This window comes from Pygocentrus nattereri, chromosome 13, assembly GCF_015220715.1.
Source record: "Pygocentrus nattereri isolate fPygNat1 chromosome 13, fPygNat1.pri, whole genome shotgun sequence".
Lineage (NCBI taxonomy): Eukaryota > Metazoa > Chordata > Actinopteri > Characiformes > Serrasalmidae > Pygocentrus > Pygocentrus nattereri.
Window position 1 is genome coordinate 26,123,907 of NC_051223.1, and position 14,578 is coordinate 26,138,484.

The following is a 14,578-nucleotide window of genomic DNA, read 5'->3' on the forward strand; positions in this document are numbered from 1 at the left end:
GTAGGAATGCTATTGTTATCACAATAACAGTCTCCTGTAATTCTTCCATTGTAAGTGTAAAGTAACTTGATATTTTTTATTTTACATTAATTACCAAACATCCTACCTTTTGAATGTGTTGACTTTGTATAATAATAAATAATAATAATAATAATTAGTAGTAGTAGTAACAGCAGTAGTAAGGGATGCATCGATACCAATACTGGTGCCAATACCATGTTCATTTCCTTATACTCATAAATACCAAGGTCACCAATAGCAATGTTCCAGTATCCACTGTGAGTCGAGTGTATGCTGCTGTGTAAATGGTCAAATGCAGTGGAGGAGGCTCTGCTCACATGGAGAAGTATTACTGACTCTGTCACAGCTGGACACAAAGTATCAGTTTACTTTAAACATCCTGCCTTGGCAGATTCCCACCAGGAAGACACTGTGTGATTTTAGTCTATTTTTAAACACACACACCAACACAATCACAACCGCTTCCCCACTACAGGTCGAGACACACAGGTCAGATATACAGAAACAGAAATAAGTTGGCATTTCCTACTCCGTCTAAGCCAATTGTACTCTGACTGAATACAATACCAAGGTATAAATGCTAATGCTGTGATTTGTTTTGTAAAATATGCTGTAGAGAGACCACACTGTCCTACCGTGTACTTCACCACCTGCTTTTAGCTTCAGGGCACAGTGTTAGCAACACTGCTCAGCTTCTCTTTGCTCAGTACTCAGTGTGCAAAATATTGTTTTAAATGAAACAGCTATTTGAAGCTTTCCGTAGACAGAGCTGTCTGTAGAGGCTGTCCGTAGAGGTTTCACGTATAAATCTTAGGTATTTTCTGTACACAATGGTTTATTCAAATGTACAATGCATACAAAATGAACAAGTCACCTCAAAGCACAAGATTTATAAAAACACAGTGCATGTGCCATAACTTCTTCACAGGTCACCTACCCAATACATTAAATTCAATATGTTAAATAAAACTGTTCAAATAAACATTACATGTACAGAAGAGTGTTATCTGTAGTGGATGTGTACTTATTTCCACTCAAAAAATCAACAAAAGATCATTTTACCAGGGGTGGTTATACATATAGTCTTATAAACATTATGACCACCTCCTTGTTTCTAAACTCATCGTCCATTTTATCAGCTCCACTTACTATATAGGTGCACTTTGTTGTTCTACAAAACAGACCATGTAGTCCATCTGTTTCTCTGCATACTTTGTGAGCCCCCTTTTACTCTGTTCTTCAGTGATCAGGACCCCATGGATCCTCACAGAGCTGGTACTATTTGGGTGGTGGGTCATTCTCAGCACTGCAGTAACACTGATGTGGTGGTGCTGTGTTAGTGTCTGTTGCGCTGGTCTGAGTGGATCACAGTTTTTAAACATCTCAGTGTCACTGCTGGAATGAAAATAGTCCACCAACTAAAAATATCCAGCCAACAGTGTCCTGTAGGCAGCGTCCTGTGACCACTGATGAAGGGCTAGAGAATGACCAATACAAACTGTGCAGAAGCAGATTAGCTACTGGCTCTGACTTTACATCTACAAGGTGGACTGACAAGGTAGGAGTGTCTAATAGAGTGGACAGTGAGTGGACACAGTGTTTAAAAACTCCAGTGGCACTGCTGTGTCTGATACACTCATACCAGCACAACACACACTAAAACACCACCACCACGTCAGTGTGACTGCAGTGCTGATAATGATCCACCACCGAAGTAGTACCTGCTCTGTGAGGGTCCATAGAAGTGCTGACCACAGAACAGGGTAAAGGGGGGCTAAAAAAGTATGCAGAGAAACAGAAGGATGACGGTCTGTAATTGTAGAACTACACAGTGCATCTATATAGTAAGTGGAGCTGATAAAATGGATAATGAGCATAGAAACAAGGAGGTGCTCATAATGTAATGTGTGATTGGTATATAAATATTTATGTTAACTTATGTTATTATTTAACATAAATGTGGGGAATTTGTTTAGTGACTTTATACGTATATCTGGACACACATTCACAAACACACATTCATGTGTGCACACACACCCCTGCACTTCACACATTACACATCCAGCTACCACTAGTGTATAGGGTGTGAGGTCTAGCCTCCACACTGTGTGCTGCCTACTGTAGAGCAGAGAGAGATACAGCTCTTTCTTTCAGCGACTGGATTTGTGCCTGGACCCCCTATACAGCAAAATATATCACACTGTCCTATTGTTGGCTCAGTCAAACACAAAGCAGACACAGTGTGTGAACACAGGTGCGCGTGTGCCTTTATGTGAAGCGCAAACACTATTTAGCGTTCAAATATGTCAACATCCCCAATTTGCATCCTGGCTTTACCCCTTTAAACTAACAAAGTGCATGATGGCTTTCTTTCCGTGCTCTTTGTCTTAAACAGAATCTTAAATGCTGCATCAGAGCATCAAAATGTGAGAACTCTGTCTCTTTTGATACATTAATCTGTCTGCAAAAGTCAGATGCCTAAAATCTCTGTTTATTATACTAATTACAAAGGCAGAGTTTGCACATGGTTATCATCAGGGGCAACACTACAGATTAGTAGATGGGGCGAGGAGGAGTGTTTACTAGGGGGCATGCTCTCCCAGGAGAAATCATGAAAAACAGTTCCAAAATAACTGTCAGGAATTTTTGTAGATCAAAAAAATAAAACTGTTTGGTCAGATTGTTTTTTCATAGTTTGCGTTAGGTATGGATCTAATAAATCCTATCCTTCCACTATAAGAGGGACATATCAAGCAAATCCAATTGTCAAGCAATGCTATCTTCCTTCACTATGCTAAACTGAAGGTCTTTAAATGTTTTTGTCTTAAAAAAATCAGTAACACTTTCAATGAATGTCACATTTGTAAGCATCTATAAACACATTTATAACATGTTATAATGCCTTCATACGGCATTATAAACATGATTATAAACATTTATAAAAATCAGTTACACTGGATTACACTTTATAGCCATGTTTATTATACATTATGAATTGTTAATATAATGCATCATAAGTAATGTTGATATGTTATGCAATCAGTGCCAAAGAAATCAGTCCCAGCTTGGAGAGTGTAAAGACAAATACCAAGCTAACGGTGCCCACATTGAGTCAAACACTGATGGCAGCACTAGTTTAAAATCTGACATTTGAAGCCTGTAATATGCTTTATTGTGTATGTTTTAGTGTTTCAATAAATTCTTCAGTAAATACTTCAACTTGTAGCCTCACTTCTAACACTGGAGGAGGCTTTAGTATAGTATGCTTCACTTTACTTAGAGTGGAAAAATACGACTTGTGAGCTCTTATTTGTTATGATCAGTACTTATAATGTATTATGTTAACAATTCATAATGCATAATAAGCATGGCTGTAATGTGTAATGCATTTTTAGAAATATTTATAGCCATGTTTATAATGCCTTATGAATGCATTATAACATGAATTATGTATGTGTTTATAGATGCCTACAAAGGTGACAATCATAGATGTTACCATAAATTCTCAAATATCCATCTACAGGTTGAAGAATTGATATATATATATATATATCAAAGAATGTAAGGAGCTGTCAGTAGCATTATTTCTATCTTTCACACTCTCGCTACCTTTGGAGGTTTTTTACAGTTCACACTCAGCTCATCAGCTTACTAAAGGTATCCTATCCCCTTTCCACCTAAAGGTACTAATGTTGGCTAACAACTGAGTAAAACATTATATTGAGTGTAATTGCAACAAATTCATATTAGAGCTAGGTGTCTTCACTTTGTAACAACTTACTATTTTGCTGTGTATTTGAGGCATTTTGAATAAGGCCTGATGTTTAAGTTGTTAAGCTTTTAGTCAACATCATGTCACAACATCAGTGGTTGCTGTCTGGTGTTACAGTCTCTGCTCTTGCTTGGCAAAATGAGTAGCACATCCAGAATAATGCTGGATTAGAGCAGCAGCAGCAGTCTCCCTAAACTTTTAGCACCCTGCTGTCTTAGTACATTGTGAATGTGGAGACATTGATAGCTTAAGCTACTAGTGTACATTTATTGGGGGATTAAAGTCCTCCTAAAACCAGCCTAGCAATACACTTTCTGATCTGTTTTTCTGAAAAAAATAATGTAAATGTAAAATTAGTCATCATATGTGTTCTATGGATTCCATGTTGTGTTTGAGGAATAAACATTTACATTTACGGCATTTTGCTGACGCTCTTATCCAGAGCGACTTACAGTTTGATCATTTTACACAGGTAGGCCAAGGTGGTGTTAGGAGTCTTGCCCAAGGACCCTTATTGGTATAGTGTAGGGTGCTTGCCCTGGTCAGGGATTGAACCCCAGTCTACAGCGTAGAAGGCAGAGGTGTTAACCACTACACTAGCCAACCACGTGATTTACTATTTCTGTTGATATAACTTCATTATTTGTAATACACATCAATGCACAGAATACACACTTCGGCAGTATTAGCAGAAATACCCAAGTAATCTAAAGTTGGCAGTTGCACCACCAGGGAAATTCACATGAATGTACATGAGCAGACAGTACTACTTAGCATTATTTATTTTTGTACTCATTGTACTGAATATGCCCCAACATGTATAGAATTTGAAGGTGTATAGGATTTTGTTCAGGGACCATTTAAAGCCTGCAGGCCAAATGTCCCTGAACTGAGAAACACATAGAAACCAAGTGCATAGCTGTCTCTCAGTGAGTGAATACATGTGTATAGAAAAGAACAAAGTACATGGATTTGCCCTTTGAGCTTTGTGATGGAATCAATAATCTATGACTGAAAAGTTTCAGAGACTTTTTTTTTACTGTCTGCTTTTGTCTGTTTGCACCAGAGGAAGAGAGAGAAAGAAAAGGAGAATATAAAACGGGTGGAAAAATAACCTTCACTTTTGTGTGTCTAATCCTTTAGTTTCCTCAAAGGGTGAGGAAACAAATATTTCTTAGACTCACCAAGTACAGGAAGACAGCAAATGTGTCATCTATCTTGCTTTCATCAGTAAAAATGAGACATTTTTATGAGGAAGGCAAATCAAAAAAAAATTGATCTATAACAAATGGAGGCAAGAAGAGGCGGTGGCAGAGTTGAGATTTGACACTAATCTTTCTGCCTTTTACATTTGGATGCTGTTTCCAGGCTGGGCAACTGTTGTTTTATTCAGGCTTTTACTTGCTCTACTTTTGCATTCTTCATTTCCCTTGTGATTCTTTATAGTGATGTGTTGACAAACAGAATTTGAAATCACCACCAAAGCATTTTATAGCTTCAAAGATTTAATAACTGTAGGGTATGCGCACATTATGCCACTGAGAATGAATGTGTGTTTAAGGGCATGCATGTGCACAGGAAAGCAACACCGATTGCTATTCTTGGTTTTGTTGTTTTTACTACATGCACCTCAGAAGAGATGAGAGATATGTGAGATTTATTCACAGAGATGTCTCTAACTATCATGTTATTTAGACTGCAGTGGAAATTCTAAATCATTAACCAGCTGTAACTGTATCTGATTACTCCCTCAAAACCAAAAACTGTAGAAAGAAATAGGGCAACAGCAAGCAAACCGTGGTCTACATCTGTCATTCTGTCATTGTAAATTAACTGTGGAGAAAGCAAAAAAAATGTTTTTAATTGCAAAATGTGTGGTTTCATCTGCTAAAGGAGTAAAGGTTTCTAAATGCAAATTCTTTCAAAATTCAAAGACCTGTGTATACTGCAGAGAAACATCCAGCTCCCAGAAATCCCTCAAGTAGATTGTAAATTATAAGGATGGAGGAAGTGTGATTATCTGTTTCAGTATAAATGTACTTGCCTAAAGGAGACCTATTATGCTTTGCCGATTTTCCCCTCTCCTTTAGGGTGTTATATAGCCTTTTGTGCATGTAAATAGTCTGGAAAGTCACAAAGCCCAAACTTGTTCTGCTATCTGCTTAAAGTGGTACAGCAGAATCAATGCCATTGTAAGAATAGACACAGCAGTGTAGTGGCAAAATCTTTGGCAGGATGCCACTCTGGTGGTTGGCTTTAAAGATACAGAGGTACTAACAGCATGTTTTTGGAACATTGAAGCATGTAAATTTATTCTAGGAGACAGCAAAATAAAATTATGAATAGTGTAAATGACCATTATATACCTCCTTTAAGAACATGTCAAAATGTAAATGTAACATTGCCCAGTTAAAGGGAAATTCTACCGATTTTACAAAATTTCTGTATAGTAAAGTCATTATGATGTAAATAAAGACATGGGTACACTACCTGACAGTGGTGGACAAAGTGGTGGACTCTTGCATCATTAACTCATTTTATATTTATTTGCAACTTAGACTACAAGTTTATGTTTAATGAAAACTTGTTTTAAACACAGATACACAAATGAGTTTTCCTTTACTATGTTGCATCTGTAGGTAGACAAAACTAGCAAAAACAAATTGACTATAACATGAAAGTGTTTGTATTAATTCAGAAAAAAAGAGATGTCAGTCACAACTGCATGTGTGTACATATTTCTGTATTGTGTACTAAAAAAAAGTTTAGTTCCCTCATTTATGTTGAATAGACACTCCCAAAATTTTACGCTGCTGCACTGATGTTGAACCATGTGCTTGCCCTGGGTCAGTATGTCCAACAGGTCAAAACAAACTCAAAACTCAAAAAGTGTGTGCTGTGCCCTGATTGTTCTCGCTTTGCACTTCTTTCATTTTGACATTACATTTTTATACACACATAAACCAAAAGGAAAGACAGATTTTGCATAATGTAGTAGAGTAAAAAGTAAGATATTTTACTTTGAAATGTAGTGGAGTGAAAGTAAAAAATTGCCCAAAATGGAAATACTTCAATAAAGTACAGATACATGCAAAAACTACTTACGTACAGTAATGAATTACATTTACTTAGTTACTGTCCACCACTGTTACTTGATGCCTGAGACATTATTTTACATTAGCTTTGAGAAAAGCTTTTGGCCTAAAATTAATTTCTTGAGATGTTATAAGCCAAAATAGTCCCCATCACTATTGCATGTAAAACTAAAAAGAGGTTCACTGGTGGTTTTGGATAGTAAATGAAATAGCTGTATTGGATACTGCTAAAGTACACTTCTCTGCAGAGTGCTGCATTACATGACCAATAACATATTAAATACTAGTTTCAAGCTGGAACGCCCCTTTAAATTTCCTTTGATTCATGTATTGTCTGATCTTGCCTGAGCAAGAGATTTTTCAAAACCATCAAACCTTTAGGCTAAAAAGTGAGATTTTACCAGTTAATTGATATTAAATCTAGTCATATGAACACCTGTTACTGATGAATGATTTTTGCTACTGATTGTATAGTTGCTACTTTTGCTACTGATTGAAAAGTATATAAAAATAATATTAAATATGCATTGTTAAATGTACAGTATAGCTGTATGTCTGTGTTTATCCAAACAAAATATCTTCACTTTAAACCAATGAAGGTTCTGTGGCATTTTTTCTTATCATACTAAATTTAGTTTTTGGAGGTGAATGAGTTAAGACAATGGTGTGAAGCTAAAGCAGTGTGAGTGCCACACCATGCCTCTCTCTGTCTCTCACTATCTGATGGTTGAGATGTAGCGTCCATCACAAGTACAGAGAAACACCAGCGTGTGTTCTAGGCATACATGCTGGGAGCATTAAGAGCAAAGCACAGGAAAACATATGGCTACACAGAGTTGTTTCCAGCCCAGCGTGTTTCTTTAGTCATGCTTGCTGAGGCCAACATGGCATCTGGCTTTTCCAAGAACTGTAAATAATAATATGATCTTCTTGCCTAATTGCCTGTTTAAAGGATATATGTAGTGCCCTTTTAAGTCAACTCACTGTTTACTGTTTCAACTGCTGTTTACCCCCTTGTCAACTCACTCACCTATGTTTAGTTTGTAATCTTGCCCATTCATTATTATTATCAGCTGTTTTTTTTGTTGTGTGTCTGTATTTTTGTAGTCCGTAAAGCCAAGGATTCAGCCAAGGTGGGCAGCATTTCTGGCACTGAAGACTGTTCCTTTTTTATATTTATTTTTTATTTTCTTTCCCTTCAGATGTAGACCAAAAATGTGTCCTTTCTTTCTAAAAATTCAAAGGGCTTAACATTTTAAAACCCATTTGAAAAACTGGAGAAACATCTGTGAGGGGTTTGCACCCAAGTTTGCAATGAAGTGTAAATCATGAACATACTTAGTATGAAAGTGCATATGTTGATAGCATAATTTTTAAATATGATGAATCTTTAAAATAAATTCTGCAGAAATGTTATTGCAATTTCATACATATCCGTGTAGCTGAATAAAGTGTGAAAGTGGTTTCTATAGTGTAATGGTTATAACATTCACCTCATATGCAAAAGGTCCACAATTCGAAACTGGGCAGAAACAATTGATTCCATCTAGGGACAGTCATGAACTGGAAGTTAGGGAGTCAGCCTTGTGACTGGAAGGTCGTGGGTTTGATCCCCTGAGCTTGACAGTGCATGACTGAAGTGCGCTTAAGCAAGACACCTAACCCCTACGCTGTGGATAGGGCTACCCATCACTCCTGGTTTGTGTGCTCAGTGCCCCCTGTGTGTGAGCGTTCAGTAGTGTGTATATGGTGTTCCACTGCATGGATAGGTCAATTGCAGAGGTGAAATTTCCCTGTTGTGGGACTAATAAGGGTCACAATTAATTAATTGTTGTCTTAACAGTGACTGACTGAGCACTTAAGAGGAACCTTTACATACCGTTATGTACTAGCAAGATATCTACTACCTAGGCCATGCAGCCTTGACTTTGAGGCATGACCCTTTTCTACACTTTTTTCCTTGCATAGTGATTAAAAAAAAAAAATTCCTCTCCTTGAATCACCACCTTACTGTGGTGGAGAGGTTTGCATGCCTGCATGATCCTAGGAGCTATGTTATCAGGGGTGAAAGCTCCTGGTAGGGTCTCCCAAGACAGACAGGTCTAGGTGATGAGCCAGACAAAGGGTGATACAAAAACCCCATATGATGTAGAACATGAGGACCCAGTTTCCCTCACCTGGATTAGGGTTACCGGGGCCTCACCCTGGAGCCAGGCCTGGGGGAGGGGCTCCTCAGCGAGCACCTGGTGGCCAGGCCTTTACCTATGGGTCCCGGCCGGGCTCAGCCAAAATGAGCCACATGGGACCAATTTCTCATGGACCCACCACCTGTGGGAGAGGTGCTTATGGTGGGGGGCCTTGGCATTCCGATCCTTGGCTACTGAAACTGGCTCTCAGAACATGGAATGTGATCTCTCTGGCAGGGAAAGAGCCCGAGCTAGTGTATGAGGCAGAGAGATACCAACTAGATATAGTTGGGCTCACCTCAACACATGGCAGGGGCTCTGGAACAGACTCTCTTGAGAGTGGTTGGACTTTATTCCATTCTGGAGTTGTCCAGGGTGAGAGGCGTCGGGCAGGAGTGGGCTTACTCATAGCTCCCCGGCTCAGCACCTGTATGTTGGGGTTTTCTCCGGTGGATGAGAGGGTTGTTTCCCTGTGCCTTCGGGTCAGGGAATGGGCTCTGACTGTTGTCTGTGCTTATGCACCAAATGGCAGCTTGGAGTACCTGGCCTTCTTGGAGACCCTGGAGGGGGTACTAGAAAGTGCCCTCTGTGGGGACTCCATTGTCTTGCTGGGTGACTTCATCACTCACGTGGGCAATGACATTGAGACCTGGAAGTGTGTGATTCGGAGAAACGGCCTCTCTGATCTGAACCCAAGTGTTGTTTTGTTATTGGAGTTCTGTGCTTGCCACAGTCTGTTCATAACAAACACCATGTTCGAACACAAAGGTGTACATAATTCTTTCATTCATTCATTCATTCATTCATTCATTCATTCATTCATAAGTGCACATGGCATCAGGACACCTTAGGCCACAGTTCATTGATCGACTTCATAGTTGTGTAATTGGATTTGCAGGATTGGGGGATCACACTTCTCAGCCTACCTGGTAAGGTCTATGCAGGGGTACTATAGAAGAGAGTCTGAATGATAGTCGAATCTCAGCTACAAGAGGAACAATGCGGGTTTCACCCTGGTCGTGGAACACTGGTCCAGTTTTTTATCCTCACCAGGGTCCTGAAGGGTGCGTGGGAGTTCGCCCAACCAGTCCACATGTGTTCTGTGGATTTGGAGATCGGGGGATTCTGTGGGGAGTGCTCTGGGAGTACGGGGTGAAGGGCTCGCTGTTACGGGCAATTCACTCCCTGTACAAATGGAGCAGGAGCTTGGTTTGTATAGCCAGCAGTAAGTCAGACTGGTTCCAGTTAGGTTTGGACTCCGCCAGGGCTGTCTGTTGTCACCAATTCTGTTCATAACTTTTATGGACAGAATTTCTTGGAACAGCCAAGTGGCGGAGGTTGTCCGGTATGGTGGCCTCAGGATTTCACGTCTGCTTTTTGCGGATGATGTGGTCCTGTTGGCGTCATTAGGTGGGGACCTTCAGCTCTCTCTGGACCAGTTTGCAGCCGAGTGTGAAGCGGCTGGGATGAAAATCAGCACCTCTAAATTCGAGACCATGGTCCTCAGTCGGAAATGGGTGGAATGCTCCGTCCAGATCAGGAGTGAATTCTTGCCCCAAGTGGAGGAGTTTAAATATATCAGGATTTTGTTCATGAGTGAAGGAAGGATGGAGCGAAAGGTTGACAGGTGGATTGGTGTGGTATCTGCAGTAATGCGGACCCTATACCAGTCCGTCATGGTGAAGAGAGAGCTGAGCCAGAAGGCGAAGCTGTCAATTTACCGGTCAATCTATGTTCCGACTCTCATGTATGGTCACGAGCTTTGGGTAGTGACCGAAAGAACGAGATCATGGATACAAGTGGGCGAAATGAGCTTTCTCCACAGGGTTGCTGAACTCTCCCTTAGAGATAGAGTGAGAAGCTCGGCGATTCGGGAGAGGCTCGGAGTAGAGCCGCTGCTCCTCTACATTGAGAGAAACCAGCTGAGGTGGTTTGGGCATCTGGTAAGGATGGCCTCTGGACACCTCCCTAGGGAGGTGTTCCAGACATGTCTGACAGGGAGGAGACCCGGGGAAAACCCAGGACACGTGGGAGGGATTATATCTCTCGACTGTCTTGGGAATGCCTTCGTATCCCTCCGGAAGAGCTGGATGAGGTGATGGGGGAGAGGGAGGCCTGGGGCTCTTTGCTTAGGCTGCTGCCCCCGCGACCCGGACTCGGATAAGCGGATGATGATGGATGGATGGATGGATGGATGGATGGATAGTGATCAAAATGGCAATATATTTGTAAGAAGGGGATTTGCAAGGGATTTGCAAACTGCTCTGATATCTTCATATATTGTCACTGTTGGAGGAAAAAAAGTTCTGAACTTTTTAGTGGAAGTCAGTGTAACACAATTTTATTCCAAGTAGTACATTCACTGTTAAAAGCAAATGTTATTAAACTATTCTTGGCTTGGATGTCTGGTTCTAGGGGAAAAAAAATAAAATAAAAAACCTTTATAAAATGCTATCACAACTCATTTACAAAATTGCTTCTGTAAAAGACCATCCACTGAAAGATTCTTCATGTAAGATGTTAAGCATGCAAGACCATGAAATCACCCAGTGAGCAGTATATTAATGAGCAACAGCAGTAGTTTATCCTCAAGTTAGCAGTGTTAAGTTTAATCTGCCTCAGAATGTTTTTTTCTATGTTGATTATGTATGTGTGTGTGCATGTGTGTGTTTGTGTGTGTTTCTTTAATTAAGCCCTACCCGTCTAAGGATGATGATGCCCTCCTGGTTGTGCTCATTGGTGGTGATGTCAAATGTTCCTCTTTCATCTCCAGGGATGATGTTATAGTCCACTTCAGCATTCTTGCCAATGTCCAGATCATGGGCTTTGATTCTGCCCACAGCAGATCCCACCGCTGAAGATTCGGGCACGCGCAAGTGGAAGATACCTGAGGTACGATAATAACACATGATCACTCTTACAAAATGAGTGCTAAGCATGTTGAGCTGATGCTCCTGCACTATTGATACCATTTCAATTCAAAGGTAAGTAATCTGTTAAAATCTGTTTCCGTTATCACTTTTTGCATTTCTCTTTTATCCATAAACCAACTTTTACACCTTGTCCAAGAATTAAACCTTTTTGTCAATGTTTGGGCTTTTATTTCACAATTCTGGCTTTTCCATCCAAGTATTTTTTGTTCATTTCCAAAATTGACATAAAATATATTAATGGAATCACATAATTTGGTATGTATAGTGTTTTGCAATATATATTTATGATTATGACGATGATAGTTAGAAGATTTGTAGCACCTGCACACACATGCACACACAAACACAGTAATTAGCTGCAGATAATGCTCAGTGGCCATGCTGGAAGAAAACACCTCAGCTAATTGAGAAATCATTAGACGCATTAGAGCAATGCACCAAAAGAGACAAACAAGAGAAAGACATCCACAAGGGACAGAGACCAGGATGCAGTGCCTGCCACAGCAGCCCTTTTCTGATACTATTATGGAAATATGAAAATCCCAGTGCACATTAGCATAGATACAATACACACATGTTTAAAAATATGCACATATGCACATATAAAACATTATAGGATAATCCTATAGGATTATAGGATTATGGACATTTTAAAAAAAATAGTATAAGGAACCTTCCACGGAGCACCCAAACATGGTATAATACAAGGGAGGTGGTTGATTGAACCCCTTTGTGAAAAGCTTGCATTACTATATTCCACTCAAGCTCTCACTATCACTCAGGCTAAATATAATGGAGGTTTTGACTGCAAAGGTCACAGCTACCGTAGTGTGTGGCTTAAGACCACTAGTTACTTTTCAGCAATTTAGACATTTTGAAGGACATCCAGAAAGTTCCAATTACCAATTTCAAAATAAAACTGATTGCATTCTTCGGTACTGTTGGAATAGAAATAGTTTTACATCTGGAAGTGGGGTAATGTGTGTAATGTTTAGGCAGATTCACATGTGATCTCAGTATAAGTAACAGAGATGGGCATGGCTACTTGATTTATACACTGTGATCTCACCTAAAAAAAGAAGTTCCATTTACAAGACATTCAGCTTCTGATGAGTAGAAAATACATCCGAGCATTTCATTTAATTGCAGGTTAACTTTTATTCTGTCGTTTTGCATGTTTCAGTAGCCATGTGTACATGCAGCCTGATAATCTGTTAATAATGCAACTAATAGAATAGAATACATCCATGTACACACCTTAATTGGAATAGACTAGTCTGATTGAGGTCGTTTGGAATACATTTTCTATCTGATTGAACAAGATTTTTAACGAAGGTTTATAATGTTCAACATGGCTGGTCTGCAGAGGAGAGGTTTATGCATTGAACTTTAAAAGGTGTCTCAGTACATGACGTCTTCCTTTCACCCTTCTTTATAAGGTACATGTGAAGTATCTCTGAGTCTCCCATCATTTTAAAGGGTTTAAAGCACTCTATTCCATGGTAAGATCTACACCAAATGCTACTCTGAGTATGCGCCTCATTTTGGATCAGATTAATTTTAGTGTGCATGTGAATGGAGCTTTTCCATCAGGTTGTTGTGTAGGGTGAGCAAATAAACACATCAGGCTTAATCTATAATCTAAAATGTATTAAATTGGATCGTCAACAATCTTTGCATGTCAAGCAAAGCCAATGTTCATGAGTCATGTGGTTGGGATAGGGACAATACATGGGCTGCAGAGAACACAAGTAAATATTTCTCCGTACTTAAGGACTCAGGATGTAATGGAATTTTTACTAACATAGTAATTTGCACAGTATAAATGTAAGCTGGAGTTATTTCTAGAGTTATTTTTTAATAGGTCAGAGCCACCAGAATCTTAGCTGACGTGGGAGCAGTTCATAAAAATAACTGACATGACTCAGATGAGACTAAAATTACAGAGAAACATCAATAATAGTTACACTATCCCATCTCCCCCTTCAAAACTAATCCTGTCCAAATAGTAATTTAGAAAGAAAAAAAATGTCTTTGAAGCTCACGACACATCGCATCAGAGAACACCTGCTGGAATTTAAATTAAATAAAAAAAAATTGAGGCTCTGCGCTGTTTTATATGTCCTCAAGCCAGCTTTATTAATTTAGTCTTAATACATCTTGAGATCATAACCTCTTATTTCTGAAGAGAGATAAATCAGCTGTACTACTTACAGAAGAATAAATAAAGTAAAAAGTGAATGAAGAAAAGTACAGTTTCCTTTTCCTGTTTGTCTTTTCCACATAAAATTTTTCATATTTCTTAAATCAACCATAAAACATACATAAAGCGTAAACACGATTTTAAAGAAAAGATTTGTTGAAAATTGGACGTAGTAGTGCACACACTATATGTGTGTAATAGTGCACACACTATATTAGGTCTTTGTACTCGAGCATATTTAATTAGAATGACATTTAGAAATAAAGAAATAAAGAAACCTTTAGAAATAAAGGTTTTATGCAGGTACATTTTTCATTCATCAAGGTACAAACAATGTAAATGTAAACTCAAATGTGCAACAGTGGTTT

The 14,578-nt window shown here is 39.2% G+C and overlaps 1 protein-coding gene across 1 annotated transcript in view; it reads right to left on the reverse strand.

The window, feature by feature from the left end:
- LOC108429368 (cadherin-12) overlaps window positions 1-14,578 on the reverse strand; it is a 185,896-nt gene that overhangs the window by 57,704 nt on the left and 113,614 nt on the right. Inside the window, exon 6 of the mRNA XM_017701065.2 lies at window positions 11,774-11,961. Coding sequence (XP_017556554.1) covers window positions 11,774-11,961 — 188 coding nt within the window. The remainder of the gene's footprint in view (window positions 1-11,773; window positions 11,962-14,578) is intronic.